Source organism: Hyperolius riggenbachi, chromosome 11, assembly GCF_040937935.1.
Source record: "Hyperolius riggenbachi isolate aHypRig1 chromosome 11, aHypRig1.pri, whole genome shotgun sequence".
Lineage (NCBI taxonomy): Eukaryota > Metazoa > Chordata > Amphibia > Anura > Hyperoliidae > Hyperolius > Hyperolius riggenbachi.
The window spans coordinates 9,947,787-9,970,072 of record NC_090656.1 but is presented as its reverse complement, the minus strand read 5'-3'; the positions used below and the strand labels follow the sequence as shown (position 1 = coordinate 9,970,072).

Sequence of the window (22,286 nt, the reverse complement as noted above, 5' to 3'; positions counted from 1 at the left end):
CTTTTATTAGGGGGGGAGTGGCTCCAGGGGCTAGTGTAGCCTAATTGGCTACACTGGGCCTGCTGACTGTGATGTAGAGGGTCAAAGTTGACACCTCAGGGTGCATTATGGGGCGAACCGACCTTCCGCAAAAGTTCGCGAACGCGAACCGCTGAAGTTCGCGGGGAACCGTTCGCCGGCGAACTGTTCGGCCCATCTCTACCAATAATACCGCAATAAATTATTTTTCAATAGACCCATGTTAAGGAGAAGGCAACAACAAATGTTACTTTGTGAATCTTGGACTGGCTTACAACCGAAAGGGTACTAGTAATAGTAGGTTATTGGATTGGCGGTTACGTACTGAGTGGTATAACGGTGGATCTCACAACAATTAAGTAAGTACTGGCAGTGATCATAAAAATAAATTAACTCACAACAATGGGGAGGGTGAGGGTTTAGACAGGTGATAGACAGGTAAACACAAGCCCGCAGGGGGGAAGATTAGAGCATGATCTGAATGAAAAGGAGTGATAGGGGGTGACAGGTGGTGACAGGAGGTGATTGATGGGCCGGACAGCTGCTATCCCAAATAGCACCCAGGACGAGGCCGTAAAATTTATGCACTTCAACCATCCCCCCCCATCCCCCGTGGACTTGAGAACCCTTACTCTTTATGGATAGTCACACAGGTACAAGTCACAAGTACATCTGCCTACTTACTAGTGACCAGCCGCTCATACAGGAGCAAGCAGGGAGCAGGAAAACACAATGATGAAGAGAGCACAGAAAAACAGACTCCTCCATGGGCGCCAAGCACTGACTGCCTGCAGTACCGCTACAGGAAATAAGGTATCATCACACGGTGGTGAAGTGATGATGACTTGACGTTGAACACAGGCAGACTAGGAAGAGTGAAGGTAGGTGATTGAGCTTGTAATATTCTTGCATTTTGCTGCACCGACCTTCAACAACTCCATAGCAGTTTTCTACTTCTGCCTGCGCACCCTTTCTTAAACTTACCGGTCTCCGGCCAGGGTGGTCACCATGCCCGCACTGCCCAAGAAACGGCCCTCTTCAAGGATGTCTTAGTAGGTGATTAGAGGGGAGAATAGATACAATCAATATACTAGGGAGGTTATCGGAAGGGGATCTAGGGGGGGATGTGAGGGTGTGGCCGAGTGAGCAGGGTGTGGCGGCTGATTTAGTACCCACAAAGGGCAGATTATTGTACAATCCAAAGGGTAGTAGTGACATGTGGTAACAGGGGGAGCGGGGTGATTTATAGGTGATCAATAGGTGATTAGAATTGAGAATATATGCAAGCAGTGCACTGGCAAGTTGATAAGGGGGTCTGGGGGACTATTTGAGGGTGTGGCGGGTGAGTGAGTGCACTGAAGGGGCAGATTAGGGTCTGATCTGATGAGTAGCAGTTACAGGTGGTGAAGGTGTCATTGATGATGAGTAATTGATGGGTGATTACTGGGTGTGTAGAGGAGAGAACAGAGGTAAACAATGTACTTGTGCGGGGATCTGACAGCGGGTCTGCGGGATATCTGAGGGTGTGCATGGTTGATCAGACGCCAGCAGGGGGCAGGTTAGGGTATGATCAGATGGATAGCCATGACAGGTGGTGACAGGGGTAGATTGATAGTTGATTGACGGGTGATTGATAAGTTATTGACAGGTGATTATAGGGAAGGATAGATGTGTACAGTACACAGGGTGGGGGGAGGGGGGTGTTTGTGTTGGGGGGTGGTCTAGGGAGGATGTGACGGTGTGTGGGGGTGATAAGGAGCCACCAGGGGGCAGTTATGGGACTAATCTAAAGAATAGCATGGACAGCTAGTGACAGGGAGTGATTGATGAGTGATTGATGGGTAATTGGGTGCAAACAGGTCTGAGGGGTGCTGTGGGCGATAAGAGGGATGGAGGGGAGCAGATCACTGTGCTTGTTGAAGACTACGGTGGGTGCAGCCGGACCTGGTGGGACATCAATCAGTTGGAACAGCAGGTCAGGAAGCATCAATTATATTGCTATATTAGTAAGTTATGATCATTAGCCCTATTGGCAACATTACAATTTTTTGAAATTTCTGAACATATTAATTTATCTAATAAATAAAAATAGGTGTTCATTACACATTTTTATTACAATTTTTGGTCCAATACTCAATTCATGTGGAAATAAATAATACAATTTAGGTCAGTATTTAATTTAAAGTGTAGAGGGTGCTATTTATAGGGGAAGAAAATATGAAAACAAGTATTAGACATGAACTGGTATAATAGACAAAAAGGCTGTAGTATAGTGGTTAGGTCAGAGGGCTGATGTGAAAAGACTCTTACATTTTCCAGTTCAAATCTAAGTGGTAGTAAAAATTATACCTTTTAATTTTAGAACGACAATTGATACTTTACACATATAGTACACTTACTTCATGTATATTGATAGATTACAAATTTATTATCAGAACAGATATAAAATAATTAATGAAACATATGCATAAGTACTGACCCATATTTAAAAAATAATGATAAATGATAACATGATTAATGATCCCTCTTGTTACTGTAGAAGATGGATTTTTTTATCATATTAATAAAATAAAAATACATAAATAAATTTCATTAGACATTTTAGTTGACACTGTTAGGGATTCAGGGAATACTACATTTATTTGGAACAATACAATGCTATTTAGGACGATATTTCATTTGAACACTAGATGGTGCTATTTCTGGGATAATAACTATGAAGACAAGTACTGGAAATGAAAAGTTTAAAAAAAAAAAAAAGACGTAGAGCAGTGGGTAAGTCAGATGGCTTATGTTCTAACACTTTTACATTTGCAGGTTCGAGTCTCATTGGAAGTGAAAAATATATCTTTTATTTTAAACAAATAAAATAATATTTTCAAGATAAAAAAAGTTTTTTTCATGGATCTATATATTTATAATTATATTCCCTAATTATTTTAAAAAAAATTTTTCACATACACATGAGTGCTGAATTAAACATAAAATCAAAGTATTCACTGAAAGAAACAAGGTTAAAAGAATTAATGATCGAAAATTAACGTTTTTATGAAATATAAAATAAATATAAAATAAAGGGAAAGGGAAAAATATCGTTTAGAAAGGTACAAAACAGAGACACAAAAACGAAAAATATCGTTTAGGACATCGGCGCCATTTTTTAATAGTCAAAAACGATAAAAAGCATTCTGCAATGATTTCCTATGAGGCGCCATTTATATAAAAACGATGTCTGGCGCCATTTTTAACTAGACGCGATAATATATGCACGTATATGTTAAGTGTTAATAAGAATTTTTTTTTTTTTTTTTTTTTCTTCTCTCTCTTCCACATGTATGGTTAATGGACAATAGTATATTTATAATTTGGAGGGATATGTGAGATGATGATCTCCGGTGGGGGGGGTGGGCTTCCCCTGGGGCCCCCCCGGGGGCCGCCTGAATATCGGGCGGCCCCCCCCCCCCCCGCTTCCCGTGGTCCCTCTCCCCTGGGGGATGGTGGGGGGGGGGGCCTGTTGGGCCTCCCCCCCCCCTCCCCTGGCGCCGGGGGGCGGCGGGGCGGCCCCCCGGGGGGCCTTGCGGGCGACGCGCGCGCGGGAGAATTGTCCCGGCGCGGGTCGGGCGCACGCCGCCGGGGGTCTGCTGCCGCCCCCTGGCGCTGGGGGCGGGGGGGGGGAGATGAGAAATAGCGGGGGGTGAGTTGGAGGAGCGGGTCTGGTAGGGTGAGCGGGTGGCCGAATCATGGGTACACTTCTACCCTCAGAAACCATGAAAATGGGTCTTGTGGGAGGATATGGAGGTCCTCCTATGGAGAGATATGGTCTCGAGTGTCCCCATAGGGGACAGAGTGGATGTGATCCACTTGGAATGGTTGTTTGGCTTTTGCCAATACTTGAAATGAATGCGAAGTGGGGTGAATGGGGTGGGGTTATGTTTTGGTATGTGTATACGACTAATGGGATCCAGCCCCCCATGCTTGCATTATCTCTGATGATCCATGGTGCGATAAATGAGCCAACTTAAGATGGTATCCCTAAATGTCTGTGGCCTAAACGTTCCCGAAAAGAGAACGATGCTGATGCAATATCTCCATAAAGCCCACATACATATTGCATTTATTCAGGAGACACATTTAAGGGGCCAGGTGCACCCTAGATTGACTGATAAAAGATACCCATACATCTATTATAGTAACTCCCAGGACTCTAAGACGAAGGGAGTAGCAATTTTGATTGCTAAATCAGTAAGAATTGAAAACATTGAAAGCTATGTGGATGGGGAGGGCAGAATATTATATATTAAGGGAAGTTTTAACTCCCAGAAATTAACATTGGGGAATATCTATGCCCCAAATATGGCTCAAATATCATTCATGGACAGAGCTCTGGAAGCATTGGATGGGTTTGCAGAGGGCTCTAAGATTATAGCAGGGGATCTTAACTTTACTCTCGACCCTGGGGTTGATACGTCCACTGGAAGGTCTAGTCTCTCTTTGGCGGCTGTGCGCAGGGGAAGGCAGAGACTGATTAAATCCCAGCTGATAGATATTTGGCGTGTTCAGCACCCAAAAGAGAGAGACTACACCTTCTACTCGAACCCACATGGTACTTACTCACGATTGGACTATTTCTTGGTCTCACATAATTTGCTCTCTGAAAGAATAGACTCGGCAATAGGAGTAACTACCTTGGCGGACCATGCCCCGGTGTTTCTTGAAATGGGAAACACAGGTGGGAAAAAAAGAGGCAGTAGCTGGAGACTTAATGTATCCTTGCTGGGAAGGGAGGAAACAGCTAAAAAAATAACAAGAGAAATAGAGGAGTATTTTGGTTTTAATAATGTGGAAGATTCCTCCCCCACAGTAATATGGGAGGCACATAAGTGTGTGATTCGTGGGATATTAATTCAAGAGGGTAGTAGAGTAAAGAGGGAACGGGAGAGAGATATGTTGGAAAGTATACATAAAATAACTATTCTAGAGGGTGAGCATAAAAATATGCAGACTCCTGAGACTCTGGGCAATCTGACGGCGGAAAGAGAGAAACTGAGATCAATGATGTTCGTAAGAGCACGCTATGCAGCGCAGAGATGTAGAAGACACTTTTATGAACATGGAGATAAAGCGGGTAAGATGTTGGCTAGAGCCTTAAAAGATCAACAGACAGCAAGCTATGTCCCATATATATGTGATCCTAAGGGAATAAAACATCACAGTAGTGAAGCCCAGGCTGAAGTATTCAGGCGATTCTATGAAAAATTATACAATTTAAAAACAAAGAAACCTAGTGAGGAAGAAATAACGCGGTATTTAGAAAGCTCAGGCTTGAAAAAAATAGATCAAAGTGAGATAGATAAAATGGAGGCGCCCATTACGGCTAGGGAATTAAGAATGGCCATACAGAGTATGGCGAATGGTAAAGCTCCTGGGCCAGATGGTTTTTGCTTGGAATACTATAAACAGTTTGGCAAGGAATTAGAACCTCACTGGTTAAGAGCTTTAAACTCACTGGTTGAGCAGGGAGGGAGACAGAGTAAGTGGGGTAGAGATTCGCTGGAATCGCATATAGCGGTGATACATAAGCAGGGTAAGGATCCCTCCTCGTGTTCTAGCTTCAGGCCAATATCTTTGCTAAACGTGGACTTAAAGATATATGCTAAGATACTGGCAAATAGAATGTCTCCCTGGCTGCAAGGGATTATACATGCGGACCAGGTAGGGTTTGTGCCAAATAGAGAGGCGCGTGACAATACCATTAGAACGTTGGATCTTGTGCAGTGGGTTGGGACCTCAGCTGACCCTGTCATGTTGTTGTCAACAGATGCAGAAAAGGCATTTGACAGGGTCAGCTGGGAGTTTCTGAAAGCGACATTGATACATATTGGCCTGGGGGAGAGCATGAGGACTTGGATCCTTGCCCTGTATGGGGGACTGTCAGCTAGGGTGAGGGTTAATGGGGTCCTCTCGGAACCCTTAACGATCCATAATGGGACACGCCAGGGATGCCCACTGTCACCAATGATTTTCGCAATTGTCTTGGAGCCATTTTTGAATTCAATTAGGAACAATAGGGATATAATGGGGGTAAAGGTGGGAGAAAAAGAACATCAGGTGGCGGCTTATGCGGATGATTTATTATTTTATTTACGAAATCCACACATCTCGCTTCCAAATCTAATGTTAGAGTTTGGGAGATATGGGGAGATCTCAAACTTTAGAATAAATTGGGAAAAATGCCAGGCTATGGGGATCAATTTACTAATGACAGAAATTGATAATATAAAAGTAAATTTTCCATTTAAATGGGTGGGGGAGGCATTTACATATCTAGGAGTAAAAATTTCGGGTGAGATCCAAAAAATATACCAGCTAAACTACTGCTCTTTGCTGACCGATATAAGAAAAGATCTGTTAAGATGGAGAAAGATTAAACTATCAATGCTTGGAAGAATTAATATATTAAAGATGAACGTTATGCCAAGACTCCTATATGTGTTTCAAACACTACCCATCCCTATACCCATGAAGTATTTTGCAGATATGAGAAGGGAATTTACAAGATTTATTTGGATGGATAAACCACCAAGACAAAAATTCACTAGAATAACTCAACCTAAGAACAAGGGAGGCCTGGCGGTCCCAGATCCATATCTATACTACAATGCAGCGGTCTTGGCAAGAGCAGTTGATTGGCATGGGAACCCTGAGGAGAGGAGATGGATAGATATTGAACAAAATATGGTAGAATTCCCACTATATAATATATTATGGTACACCTCTTCATATGAGAGTCAGCATCCGGCGAGTTTACTGGTGAACCATACAATAAAAACATTCAACAAGTTTAGAGATAAAAATCTTTTAGCCCCCACCCCTTCCCCACTTATGCCAATTATAGATAACCCGGACTTTAAGTTAGGATGTGATAAGACAGGGGGAATAGAAGGGGGGGATAGACTTGGAATTAGAGCGGGAGCATTACTGAAAGGAGAGGATTGGAAAACATTAACAGAGGTGGGGGAGGAATTCCCATCCCTTAATTTAAGCTGGTGGAAATTGATGCAGTTCCACCATTTTGTGGTGTCAAAGGGGAAGAAGGGTGAGTTCTCCAGAAATCTAACAAAAATGGAACAGATGTGTGGATCAACGCAGAGAGTTAAAAAGGTGATGACAAAAATTTATAGAGAATTATTGGATAAAGAAGATCAGACGATCCAATTGAGACAAAAATGGCAAACAGACCTGAATTGCTCTTTTTCAGATGAGCAGTGGAGGAAAATAATAGAATTATCATATAGAACTTCAATCTCAGCAAGGATACAGGAATCCGGTTATAAGGTACTCTCTAGATGGTATATGACACCAACTAAACTGAATAAGATATATGGGGATGTGGATAGGATTTGTTGGAGGTGTGGGGAGGAGGAGGGTACTTTCTTCCATATCTTTTGGGACTGTTCAAGGATAAGAGGCTTCTGGAAGGCTGTTAAAGAGTATATAATTAAGATAACAGACACAACAATAATAGACGAACCAGCCACTTTTTTAATACATCATAACGAGTACAGTGTGAATAAATATAGGAAAACTTTAAACTGTCATATGATTAATGCAGCAAGAATATTGATTGGGAGAAACTGGAAGTCACATCTAGCACCCTCTTTAACTGAATGGTTCCAAGAGATTCTCCATATACAACGCATGGAAGGATTGACTTATATGTTGAGAGGTAAAGAACAACAGTTTAAAGCTATATGGGATAAATGGGAAGAATTTATTAAACTAGATGAATACAAATGGATAATGGGGGCCCTGTGACCACAGGCAAGAGGGAGGGATACAAATGTAGAAATATAACAGCATGTTGAGAAAAAGGGGAACTGGACCCGGGTCGTGAAGTGTGAGGGAATAAATGGGAATGGAGATGGAAGTGTGATGTGAATGATAGGGTAGGTGTGGTAGTCTGCTTTTTCTCTTTTGTCTCTCTGTAAATTAGAGAATCTATATCTATGGGATGGAAACGCTTTGTTTTATTGGAATTTAGATTAGTTGATGGAATTTAGAGATGAGAGTAGATATGTATATTGTATATTGTATAATGAAGGTATACTGTTAGGAGGATTGATTATGTGTATTGACTGAGCTTAAGAGATGATTGATGGATTTATATTGCTCATTTTAGAATGTATGGGAATTTTTTGTACATGAATCTTTTTTTCACTGTGAATAAATAAAGAATTTGAAAAAAAAAAAAATATTTCTAATCCATGTTATTGTAAACCTACATTACAGCGTCCCTGCAGCTCCATCCCTTCCTATTGCTGCTGCCACAGACCTAGCAGTCAGTCTCTGCAGCTCCACCCCATCTTATTGCTGCTGCCACAGAAGTATCTGTCTGTCCCTGCAGCTCCACCCCCAATTTCCCGACCGACAACGGGATCGATCAGGAGCAGTTTGAATACAGATAATAATGAGGACAGGCGACATTGGTAATGAAGGGGAAAGAGAAGCATTCACACAGCAGGGCACAGGGCTGTGCTTTTTCCTGGCTCTAAGTTCCCCAGAGCTGCTCCATGCTCTGTACCCACGCTGCTGCTCCATGCTCTGTACTCACACTGCTGCTCCATGCTCTGTACACACACTGCTGCTCCATGCTCTGTACACACACAGCTGCTCCATGCTCTGTACACACACAGCTGCTCCATGCTCTGTACACACACAGCTGCTCCATGCTCTGTACACACACTGCTGCTCCATGCTCTGTACACACGCTGCTGCTCCATGCTCTGTACACACGCTGCTGCTCCATGCTCTGTACACACGCTGCTGCTCCATGCTCTGTACACACGCTGCTGCTCCATGCTCTGTACACACGCTTCTGCTCCATGCTCTGTACACACGCCTGCTCCATGCTCTGTACACAACCTGCTGCTCTATGCTCTGTACACACACTGCTGCTCCATGCTCTGTACACACGCTTCTGCTCCATGCTCTGTACACACTGCTGCTCCATGTTCTGTACACACTGCTGCTCCAAGTTCTGTACACACTGCTGCTCCATGTTCTGTACACAACCTGCTGCTCTATGCTCTGTACACACGCTTCTGCTCCATGCTCTGTACACACGCTTCTGCTCCATGCTCTGTACACACGCTGCTGCTCTATGCTCTGTACACAACCTGCTGCTCTATGCTCTGTACACAACCTGCTGCTCTATGCTCTGTACACAACCTGCTGCTCTATGCTCTGTACACAACCTGCTGCTCTATGCTCTGTACACACACTGCTGCTCTATGCTCTGTACCACACACTGCTGCTCCATGCTCTGTACCACACGCTGCTCCTTCATGCTCTGTACACACGCTGCTGCTCTGTGCTCTGTACACTACACATGCTGCTGCTCCATGCTCTGTACAAACACTGCTGCTCCATGCTCTGTACACGCACTTCTGCTCCATGCTCTGTACACGCACTTCTGCTCCATGCTCTGTACACACACTTCTGCTCCATGCTCTGTACACACGCTGCTGCTCCATGCTCTGTACACGCACTGCTGCTCCATGCTCTGTACACACGCTGCTGCTCCGTGCTCTGCACACGCGCTGCTGCTCCGTGCTCTGCACACGCGCTGCTGCTCCGTGCTCTGTACACACGCTGCTGCTCCATGCTCTGTACACACGCTGCTGCTCCATGCTCTGTACACACGCTGCTGCTCCATGCTCTGTACACACGCTGCTGCTCCATGCTCTGTACACGCGCTGCTGCTGCATTTAAAGTCAACTGTAGTAGGGAAAGAAAGGGGGCGGTGCTGTGAGCTGCAGGACGCCTGCAGATATTCTGGTGTCTCAACTTGTGCCTGTCCCCAGACACTGCACCGGCCCTGGTCTGAGGGGGGGATTCTGGGCAGCTGTAATCCCCCCCTGCGTTTGTCTGTCACAAGGGATTCAAGGGTATTTCTTTATATTCAGAAGCACTTATTGAACAGCAGTTGTTAAGTCCAAAATGCCAAAATAGTGTACAAAGGAGTAGGGAAGGCTGACTGACATCTTTGTATAGATCCTTTCAGATCTGTCAGCTTTTCACATTACCTACTGTAAGTGACAGCAACATAGGGAGCAAGTCCTTTATAGTGCATTTTACTCTCAGAGAATTGGACATTTTATATGTATGTAGTTTAAAAGTCCAATTTTTAGCGATAGTTGTCCTAATACCACTTTAAAGTGGACCTGAACTCTTGCACATGACACAAGGAAAACATAACAGAAATGCGCCCTGTATGTATTTAAAGAGTTTAGCCTGTTTAATTCCCCCTCATTTGTGTCTAATCACTAGATGTAATTTGATCTCCCCTGTGTCACATGACTGCCTGTGGCAGAGATGGCAGATAAGCCCATTTGAAAGCACAGGATGTTAACAATATTTCTGTTTCCATGGGGGGGCGTAGTCCATTAGAGAAGTTTTGTGCATCAGGGCCAAAGTTTCTTGCTTAGTTGTGTCACAAAATCATCCATGCCTGTAAAGTATTCTGCATGCATCCATCCCACCGGTAGCCAGACCCGGGAGCTTGCTGTTACATTGGCTGGTGTTATTGGGAAACTTGCTGTTACATTGGCTGGTGTTATTGGGATGTGAGCCAGTGGGGTGTGTTGGGTTCAGCATGGGGGGGGGGGGGGGGGGGGGGCGCTGTGGCGGTGTGTTTTTCAGCTGTGATGCTCTGCGGGGTGGTGTAATGCTCTGCAGGTGCAGCTCTGGATCTTTCACAAACAGGACTTGTTGTTGTTGCTGCTGCTGTACAGGGAGGTGACTGGCAGCTTCTCTGGCCAGAGAGGAATGTGGAGGGTAATAAGCTCTGCTGTACACTCTGAGCTCTCCTCATCCTTCCCATCACACAGCAGGCACAGCAGAGGGACAACATCCACATGGTGAGTGTTGGGGGCACAGCAGAAGCTGCTGCACATACTGGGACAGAGATCAGGTCAGTGTGCTTATAGTGTAGAGGCAAAACTGTGATCTCCACAGGTGTCTTCTGTTATATGAGGAAATCAACCTTTTATTAACTGATAGATCCACTTATATCTGCACGGCCAGATAGACTAAAGCTACGTACACACATGCGACAACGATCGTTCGTTGTGAACGACGAACGAACTTTTAATTGATGAAAGAACGACCTGAGTAAAGTTAGTTTTTAAATGTGTGTAACGATCTGATCGTTAGAACGAACGTTACATCACGTAAAGCAACTATTGCGCTGGCGCATAAAAATGAGAAGTTTCACAGAGAAATAGCGAAATGCGCATGTCAAGCCTAGTACGAACGACCGTTTCCAGCGATGTACTACTTTTGCAAACGATCGTCGTTGGAAAAAATCCGCCAAGCTAGATCGTTCGGTTTTAACGATCTAGCTCGTCCGTCGTTAGACTTAATCATCGTTGGTTGCTTTTTTTAAACGATCGTCGTTTGGAACGATCGTTTCAAACGACTATAGTCGCATGTGTGTACGCACCTTTAGACCTTCATCAACTTAGCCATCTCTTAAAGTGGCCATACATTATTTGATTTTCCTTTACAACCAACCGTTCCATTCAATTATTTTATCGGATCGGCACTGAATCGATTATGTTCCATTCTGCTCAATTGATGGAAATTTGCCAATATCTGCTCTAATAGACCAACGTACTCGATCGAGCAGGATTGAAAATGTTGGTTGATCGTTATGGAATCGGCTAATGTTCACATGATTTAGACCGTGGATTTTTGGGTTCAGAGCGTGGAGGCACAACATCTTTCAGATCGATTAGTCGAGGAGAATCGCCTGGATCTCGATTGCAGTGTGTGGGAGTTGATCCACTTTGGACGGACCACACGGTTTCCGATCTCACATAGTCTATAGCTAGCTAGCTAGTCTCTAGATAGGAAATCAAGTAATGCATAGGCATCTTTATGTGTCATATTTTATGAAGTTGCATATAAAAGACGCTTGAAGAGAGGGATATGTTGGCTGCCGTATTGATTTCCTTTTAAGCAATACTAGTTGCCTGGCTGTCCTGATCCTCTGCCTTAAGGTGCATACACACATCAGACTATAGTTTTTGGAAAATGAAAGATCACAGACCAATCTTACCCCCTTCCATGTAGTATGGACAGCATGGTGGCGTAGTGGTTAGCTCTCTCGCCTTGCAGCGCTGGGTCCCTGGTTCAAATCCCAGCCAGGGCACTATCTGCAAAGAGTTTGTATGTTCTCTTCGTGTCTGTATGGGTTTCCTCCGGGCACTCTGGTTTCCTCCCACATTCCAAAAACATACTGATAAGTTAATTGGCTCCCTCTAAAAAATTGGCCCTAGACTACAGTACTTACACTACATTATATACACATATGGCAATGGTAGGGATTAGATTGTGAGCTCCTTTGAGGGACAGTTAGTGACAAGATATATATATATATATATATATATATATATATATATATATATATATATATATACTGTACAGCGCTGCGTAATGTCGGCGCTATATAAATACTAAAAAATAATAATAATAATAATAATAATAATATGAGAGCCATACCTACACAGTCTATTCTATGGAGCTGCACTCCCCATCAGACAGAAATCTTACCCCCTTCCATGTAGTATGAGAGCCACACCTACACAGTCTATTCTATGGAGCTGCACTCCCCATCAGACAGAAATCTTACCCCCTTCCATGTAGTATGAGAGCCATACTCTACACAGTCTATTCTATGGAGCTGCACTCCCCATCAGGCAGAAATCTTACCCCCTTCCATGTAGTATGAGAGCCACACCTACACAGTCTATTCTATGGAGCTGAACTCCCCATCAGACAGAAATCTTACCCCCCTCCATGTAGTATGAGAGCCACACCTACACAGTCTATTCTATGGAGCTGCACTCCCCATCAGACAGAGATCTTACCCCCTTCCATGTAGTATGAGAGCCATACTCTACACAGTCTATTCTATGGAGCTGCACTCCCCATCAGACAGAAATCTTACCCCCTTCCATGTAGTATGAGAGCCACACCTACACAGTCTATTGTATGGAGCTGCACTCCCCATCAGACAGAAATCTTACCCCCTTCCATGTAGTATGAGAGCCATACTCTACACAGTCTATTCTATGGAGCTGCACTCCCCATCAGGCAGAAATCTTACCCCCTTCCATGTAGTATGAGAGCCACACCTACACAGTCTATTCTATGGAGCTGAACTCCCCATCAGACAGAAATCTTACCCCCCTCCATGTAGTATGAGAGCCACACCTACACAGTCTATTCTATGGAGCTGCACTCCCCATCAGACAGAGATCTTACCCCCTTCCATGTAGTATGAGAGCCATACTCTACACAGTCTATTCTATGGAGCTGCACTCCCCATCAGACAGAAATCTTACCCCCTTCCATGTAGTATGAGAGCCACACCTACACAGTCTATTCTATGGAGCTGCACTCCCCATCAGACAGAAATCTTACCCCCTTCCATGTAGTATGAGAGCCATACTCTACACAGTCTATTCTATGGAGCTGCACTCCCCATCAGGCAGAAATCTTACCCCCTTCCATGTAGTATGAGAGCCACACCTACACAGTCTATTCTATGGAGCTGAACTCCCCATCAGACAGAAATCTTACCCCCCTCCATGTAGTATGAGAGCCACACCTACACAGTCTATTCTATGGAGCTGCACTCCCCATCAGACAGAGATCTTACCCCCTTCCATGTAGTATGAGAGCCATACTCTACACAGTCTATTCTATGGAGCTGCACTCCCCATCAGACAGAAATCTTACCCCCTTCCATGTAGTATGAGAGCCACACCTACACAGTCTATTCTATGGAGCTGCACTCCCCATCAGACAGAAATCTTACCCCCTTCCATGTAGTATGAGAGCCACACCTACACAGTCTATTCTATGGAGCTGCACTCCCCATCAGACAGAGATCTTACCCCCTTCCATGTAGTATGAGAGCCATACTCTACACAGTCTATTCTATGGAGCTGCACTCCCCATCAGACAGAAATCTTACCCCCTCCCATGTAGTATGAGAGCCACACCTACACAGTCTATTCTATGGAGCTGCACTCCCCATCAGATAGAGATCTTACCCCCTTCCATGTAGTATGAGAGCCATACCTACACAGTCTATTCTATGGAGCTGCACTCCCCATCAGACAGAAATCTTACCCCCTTCCATGTAGTATGAGAGCCACACCTACACAGTCTATTCTATGGAGCTGCACTCCCCATCAGACAGAAATCTTACCCCCTTCCATGTAGTATGAGAGCCATACCTACACAGTCTATTCTATGGAGCTGAACTCCCCATCAGACAGAAATCTTTGCAAGATGCTGCACACACAGATGCTGTACAGACACAAAAGATCAGTATCTGCAAAAGATCTGTTCCTGCAAATTGCATTCATAGTCGACTATGAGATCATCATACACACCTTGTTTAACTGACATTCATCTGCAGATCTGAAAATCCATCCTGGTGAATCTGATCTGCAGATGAATGTCTGTTAAACAAGGTGTGTATGTGGATCTGCAGATCTCAGACTATGAATGCATTTTGCAGGAACTGATCTGTTGCAGATACTGATCTGTTGCATGTGTACAGCATCTTTGTGTGCAGCATCTTGCAAAGATTTCTGTCTGATGGGGAGTTCAGCTCCATAGAATAGACTGTGTAGGTGTGGCTCTCATACTACATGGAAGGGGGTAAGATTTCTGTCTGATGGGGAGTGCAGCTCCATAGAATAGACTGTGTAGGTGTGGCTCTCATACTACATGGAAGGGGGTAAGATTTCTCTCTGATGTGGAGTGCAGCTCCATAGAATAGACTGTGTAGGTGTGGCTCTCATACTACATGGAAGGGGGTAAGATTTCTGTCTGATGGGGAGCGCAGCTCCATAGAATAGACTGTGTAGGTGTTGCTCTTATACTACATGGAAGGGGGTAAGATTTCTCTCTGATGGGGAGTGCAGCTCCATAGAATAGACTGTGTAGGTGTGGCTCTCATACTACATGGAAGGGGGTAAGATTTCTGTCTGATGGGGAGTGCAGCTCCATAGAATAGACTGTGTAGGTGTGGCTCTCATACTACATGGAAGGGGGTAAGATTTCTGTCTGATGGGGAGTGCAGCTCCATAGAATAGACTGTGTAGGTGTGGCTCTCATACTACATGGAAGGGGGTAAGATTTCTGTCTGATGGGGAGTGCAGCTCCATAGAATAGAGTGTGTAGGTGTGGCTCTCATACTACATGGAAGGGGGTAAGATTTCTGTCTGATGGGGAGTGCAGCTCCATAGAATAGACTGTGTAGGTGTGGCTCTCATACTACATGGAAGGGGGTAAGATTTCTGTCTGATGGGGAGTGCAGCTCCATAGAATAGACTGTGTAGGTATGGCTCTCATACTACATGGAAGGGGGTAAGATTTCTGTCTGATGGGGAGTGCAGCTCCATAGAATAGACTGTGTAGGTGTGGCTCACATACTACATGGAAGGGTGTAAGATTTCTGTCTGATGGGGAGTGCAGCTCCATAGAATAGACTGTGTAGAGTATGGCTCTCATACTACATGGAAGGGGGTAAGATTTCTGTCTGATGGGGAGTGCAGCTCCATAGAATAGACTGTGTAGGTGTGGCTCTCATACTACATGGAAGGGGGTAAGATCTCTGTCTGATGGGGAGTGCAGCTCCATAGAATAGACTGTGTAGAGTATGGCTCTTATACTACATGGAAGGGGGTAAGATCTCTGTCTGATGGGGAGTGCAGCTCCATAGAATAGACTGTGTAGAGTATGGCTCTTATACTACATGGAAGGGGGTAAGATTTCTGTCTGATGGGGAGTGCAGCTCCATAGAATAGACTGTGTAGGTATGGCTCTCATACTACATGGAAGGGGGTAAGATTTCTATCTGATGGGGAGTGCAGCTCCATAGAATAGACTGTGTAGGTGTGGCTCTCATACTACATGGAAGGGGGTAAGATTTCTGTCTGATGGGGAGTGCAGCTCCATAGAATAGACTGTGTAGGTGTGGCTCTCATACTACATGGAAGGGGGTAAGATCTCTGTCTGATGGGGAGTGCAGCTCCATAGAATAGACTGTGTAGAGTATGGCTCTTATACTACATGGAAGGGGGTAAGATCTCTGTCTGATGGGGAGTGCAGCTCCATAGAATAGACTGTGTAGAGTATGGCTCTTATACTACATGGAAGGGGGTAAGATTTCTGTCTGATGGGGAGTGCAGCTCCATAGAATAGACTGTGTAGGTATGGCTCTCATACTACATGGAAGGGGGTAAGATTTCTATCTGATGGGGAGTGCAGCTCCATAGAATAGACTGTGTAGGTGTGGCTCTCATACTACATGGAAGGGGATAAGATTTCTGTCTGATGGGGAGTGCAGCTCCATAGAATAGACTGTGTAGGTGTGGCTCTCATACTACATGGAAGGGGATAAGATTTCTGTCTGATGGGGAGTGCAGCTCCATAGAATAGACTGTGTAGGTGTGGCTCTCATACTACATGGAAGGGGTAAGATTTCTGTCTGATGGGGAGTGCAGCTCCATAGAATAGACTGTGTAGAGTATGGCTCTTATACTACATGGAAGGGGGTAAGATTTCTGTCTGATGGGGAGTGCAGCTCCATAGAATAGACTGTGTAGGTGTGGCTCTCATACTACATGGAAGGGGGTAAGATCTCTGTCTGATAGGGAGTTCAGCTCCATAGAATAGACTGTGTAGAGTATGGCTCTTATACTACAGGAAGGGTGGTAAGATTGGTCTGTGATCTTTCATTTTCCAAAGACTATGGTCTGACGTGTGTATGAGCCTGTAGCCACATAGCCATTCATTTATATTTATTAGTGCTTGTGAATTCTCTTTGGAGTGACCAGCTTGAAAGACAGTTATCCAGTTGTTTTATAATTGCAGTATTTTGCCTAGGCATCATCTCCAGTGTCTGATCACTCCTTTCCCAGCATTGAGAACCTGCTACTGACAGACTGGAGCGATGCATCTTATATGTTGCGAGGGTTGAAAGAACTTTTGTGTTTTATCCAGTGTACTTTTTTGTTCCTCCCTTCGTCCTCCAGGACGGCCCCTCCTGAGATTGTGTAAGTCCCCCCTCCCAAATCGGAAACACCTTAAGAGAATTAAAATAATTAATTGATGCAGTATAAATCCCACCTCCTCACAATCTCCCACAGTTTTTTGTTTGTTTCCCAGACCTCACCACGGAAGCACCAGGGAAGGTTGTTCCTTTCAGTAGGGGAGCCTGTTGGCACCTGCTGCACCATTTTTATTGTTTTTTCTTTGTTTTTTTTTATTTTTTTTGTAAAGTATAATTTAGGCTTGTTACTGGTGTGCGGCCTAGAATTGGAAGCTAAGCAGGAGGTTACCTGTTTTTTTTTTCCTATTTTGAATGAAGGGGACTGGAGAGGTTCCCTCTCTTCATTATACTTTCTGCGGGCATGGCGGCGGTAAGCAGAGATGCCGGATTTTCCGCATGCCCGAATATGACGCAAGTTTGCATGATAGGTCGCATGTATGCATCATTGGATACGCGTGAGCGCGTGGTGCGTACTGCGTCATGCATAAAACGTCATGCGTACTGATCGTGTTAGGCGGCTGAAAGTGCGAGTTTTGTAAACCGCCATGGCCATGCTATACACGCAGACGCTACAGCTCTGAGGGGGTCATGGTGCAGTCAAGTGGGCCCACCACAGAAGCTCAGGAGAGTGCTGCAACTGGTGAGACTGAGCAGTCAGGTCACATCCACCGGTAAGCAAACACATTTCAGTGTTTATTGCAGACTCCTGTCATATTGTTAATGGGTACATGTTAGTAAGACTCTTGGTGTTTGAGTTGTTTTGTACTACAGAAACTCAAAAGCACTTCAAAGTCTAGCTGATGTACTAAATGTGGTTGCAAGTTGCCTGAAGGAACCTCTAAGACTTTGTTTGGTCTGTTATATCAAGTCTAAGTCTTATGCTCCTAGACCTGAAAGTACCACAGTAGCTTTATTTGACCTGATGAAACCCATGAAACAGGAAATGGCTACAACTTTCTCAGCTTTCGGGGCAGCTTTACCCTCTTGCCCTATGCAGGCTACACCTTTTTGTTCTGGCAATTCCCTCAAATTCAAGCGTTCATACCACAGGGGAGCAGCCATATACATAATCAATTGCTTGATTGTTGGAATCATTTAAATCTGGGTCTCAAAGTAGATTTTTCCACAATCAGGGATTGTGCATTTTAATTGAAGCATGGCTGATTACAATGAATGGCTGTGGTGCGGATTATGCAAATACATGCATACATATTTTGGTTGGCCATATTATTCTGAAAGCAGTTATACTTTCATGTAATGATTTGTGCACAAATGTTATAACAAGTTTGGATTTTCTGTTAATGATTTGTGTGCATACATTTTCAGACAATTATATGCATGCTTAGTTTATCTGCCAGCAGGTGTGCTTTACAGATCCTGAATGCAATGCTACTTATCAGATAAGAATTATGTGCAGGGTTTAGCACATGGATATTCTGAATGCAATGGTGCATTTCAGATAGGAGTTATGTTCAGGGATTGGCACATGTTCTGAATGCAATGCAGAATTACATGCAAAAAATATGCACAGAAACCTTCAGTTTGCAAAGCTAATTTTCAGATAACAATGGTGTGTAATATTTATACACAGACATTCTGTTTGCAATAGCAAGTGCTCTTTTCAGATAATGATGCTGGTAGCAGGTGTGCTTTCAGAAGATAATTTTGTGCAGGGAATATGCACAGGAGTCAAGCTATTAGCAGATGTGTTTTTACTTATGTGCAGGGATTCTGCACATAGACATTTGAATTGCAACACTGTTTTTTGCATATAAATAGATGCAAGGTTGATGCATAAGTTATTCTGATGGCAAGTTTGTTTGAAAAAAAAAAAACAAAAAAAAAAAAAAACCTCTGACACTGGGGACTGGGATTAGTACCTTAGCTCTCCCTGTTCAGAAAGCCTACACCTGTTCGGTAAGGAGTCCTTGGGCGAGGCTCTTTGAAAATGCTACTGCCTACTGAGCGTACCTTAATGGCTGCAGCTCAGACGCCTTCCGTCCGTCGGGACAGAAGCGCAACATAAATGCTGAGGCAGCAATTCAGGATTCAATCCCAAGTCTTTTTCATTGCAGTCCTGAGTACTTCCTTGATGGGTTACAAGTGTTCCCAGGATCTTTATGAAAGAACATGATTTTAATAGCAGCAATCTGAGTATACAGAAGATATTTTCTAGCTTTACCTAGCTGTGAAAATGAAGGAAGAACTAAGATAATATGCAGGTTGTTTTACAACTGTAGAGTATTTAGGATGGATCTGCAGAAAGGATTGGATCAAAAACACTCTGATAGTTTTTCAGAGCAAAGGCGGTCACAGACAAGCTATGTCTTTCATTTTGCCTGTATTCCAGTTGTTGCTTATGCACAAGCTGTCTACAAAATATTTCAAACAGCAATTCTATGTCAGTGGTTGGATAGAGAAATCGATCTGGATGTCAGATCCAGTGACACTCTCCCTAAAAATGGACTTCTCAACCAAATCTGCAATCGAATGGATTATAAAATCCATTCGTTATTACGACAGATGCAAGACTATGGAGTTGTACAGGGCATCGGAATCTCAATTAAATGCATGACAGGTGTGCTTCACTGGAGAAAATATTCTCTTTAATCTACTGGCAGTCTGGAGTACTCTCCAGAAATGAGAGAATCGGTTGGAAAACAGATTCGTGAATCTTCACACTGGGAATTACACTTGTGACTCAATTTAAACTAACAAGTGGGACTTATAGTCCACCCATAATCTTAAACTTCCTATGCTCAGACATTCTGCTGGGCAGTGAACAAGGTGCTTCCTTGAGATCAGCTTATCTCAAAGGAAGGGATATTATTCTAGCATGTAGGTTGAGTTGCAAACAACCATCTCAGAACTGGTGTCCAAACAAATATGTTTGACAATTTGCAGCTACCTGGTTTCTGCTTGGAACAATGTTGTTCGTTTTTTCTCCAGAGAGTGTGAACACTTTTTTTTTTGCGGCACAGGGGGGAGCATACGTTTTTTCCCCCTTAAAGGGTACTTCGAAAAGGGATGTAGGATCAGACCACAGGTATTCTTTTTGCGTCAGACTGACCAAAACAGGTTTGGCATCTGCTGTAGCCCTACCTTTGGTAAAGGTGCTATTGTTCTTGCAGATCTTGGATGATCTTTGTGAAGCAGGGTCAGGCCATTTTATAGTGGCCTCTCGATATCTGAAGGCATGGTCTGTGTAAGAATTTTATATGCTGGTTGCCATTGGCAACAGCACCACACACCTTTTGCTCCGGCACCAGAAACTCATCAGCATACAGGGGATAGAGCGGAGACAGCCTTCTTCACCTTTCAAAGGGCTTTATTAAGCATTCTTGTGTTGGCATGGGCATGTGACCCACCTCATTAATTAATAAGCCATTGCTTTATAACCTAGTTACAAAGAATGCAATGTTTTGTAAATATCGGCTTTGTTTACGGTGTCCGTCGTCTAACTGTCGGGGGCAGTTAGACCTGATAACCCATTATGTGGCCTTCCAAGAGGGACCTGTTCCTGGTACATGACTGTATCATTTCTCTCCGAGAAACTCTGCTTAAAGAGACCCTGTATCTCAAGTCTTTACTAGACTTCAGTACCTGAGACGAGAATTCAAGTATACTTACATTCCAACAGTCTGCTCATCTTAAAGTGAGGCTGCCATTCGTCTGAATTAGTAAGACTATCACTATACAGACTTAGATGTTTGTTGGTGGTGACAGCGGTGGCTAGGTGTATTGGAGAAATACAGGCCCTATACATTTAACCACCATCCATGTCTGTCCTGAAAAATAGAATTGATTTCAGGTTACCGCTCTTATTTCTACGAAACTTAGGTCTGATTTCCACAAGGATCAGGGAATCTTTATCTTTATGTGCTAATTTCTCAATTAAAAAAGAGGTAAATTAAGCTCACTGGATATGAGGGTGAAGCTACCGCATGGGCCTCTTTTGTCACATTCATAAAGCTCTATCGTTTTGGATCTACCAAGAAATCAATCCTTGGAGTGGTCCTATCCTGAGAAGAGGTTATATTCTAACTCTCATTGGTCACCTATGGTGGAGGCAAGCAGAAGCCAAAAAGTATGGTTACCGGTAATTAGTTTTCCACGTAGCCTCTACAACAAATGGATATACCCACCTAAATCCATTGCTAAATCTCCTACTGATTCAAGGTAATATTCAATGCACTCAGGATAGGTAGAATGAGGTGGTACTTATATTGCATCTTAGACTTCATGTCCCATTGGGAAGAACCAAGGACTGAAGAAATTCAGCTAACCTTCTGATAGCTTTCGGAGGTTCTAGAACAGGAGTTCAGGTTTCTATAGCTACGGTGTCTAGATGGATTAGGGAGGTTATTACTCTTGCTTACTCAGAAGCTCAGGTAATAGCACCTGCTCATATTACAGCACACTCGACCAGATCTTTATCGACATCATGGGCAGAAAGGTCGGGAGTCTCTTTGGAACAGATTGTCTGGCTGCGACATGGTCCAGGCATTTGACATTCGTTAAGCATTACGGAGTTAAACTCCTCTCCATTCAAGACCAATCTTTTGGTTGTAAAGTTCTGCAAGCAGTCATCCCACCCTAGGGTAAATTTCTCGCTAAATCTCAGGAGGGGCCGTCCTGGAGGACGAAGGGAGGAAGTGCCGGCTGCTTACCTGGTAGCAGTGTTCCGGCGAGTCCTCCAGGACGGCCGCCTAGTTCCCAACCCTGACTTTTACCTTTTATTTATAAGGGGAGTGTGGTTCGTTATTCTTCTCTTTGCATAAACTGTGGGAGATTGTGAGGAGGTGGGATTTATACTGCATCAATTAATTATTTTAATTCTCTTAAGGTGTTTCCGATTTGGGAGGGGGGACTTACACAATCTCAGGAGGGGCCGTCCTGGAGGACTCGCCGGAACACTGCTACCAGGTAAGCAGCCGGCACTTTCTACTTATTTTTACTGGACTGAGACTTTGCTCTACTGAGGTAAGTATGTAACTTATGCATTTTTTTTTCTCACGGGTTTAAAGGATAACTAAAGTGAGAAGAATATGAAGACATATTTATTTCCTTTTAACCACTTAAGCTCTCAGACGACGGTTTCACTTTATGCATCCGAGCAATGTTCACCTCC

At 43.9% G+C, this 22,286-nt stretch overlaps 1 protein-coding gene across 5 annotated transcripts in view; it reads left to right on the top strand.

Annotated features, from left to right (window-relative positions):
- LOC137537636 (fibulin-7-like) overlaps positions 1 to 22,286 on the top strand; it is an 88,480-nt gene that overhangs the window by 46,051 nt on the left and 20,143 nt on the right. Inside the window, exon 1 of one of the 5 annotated variants that reach the window (XM_068259540.1) lies at positions 10,806 to 10,937. The exons of 3 other annotated variants lie outside the window; for them this stretch is intronic. In XM_068259540.1, coding sequence (XP_068115641.1) covers positions 10,935 to 10,937 — 3 coding nt within the window. In that variant the 5' untranslated portion in view covers positions 10,806 to 10,934. Of the gene's footprint in view, positions 1 to 10,805; positions 10,991 to 22,286 lie in introns of those variants that run through there. One more of the 5 variants, XM_068259542.1, reaches the window with a different exon arrangement.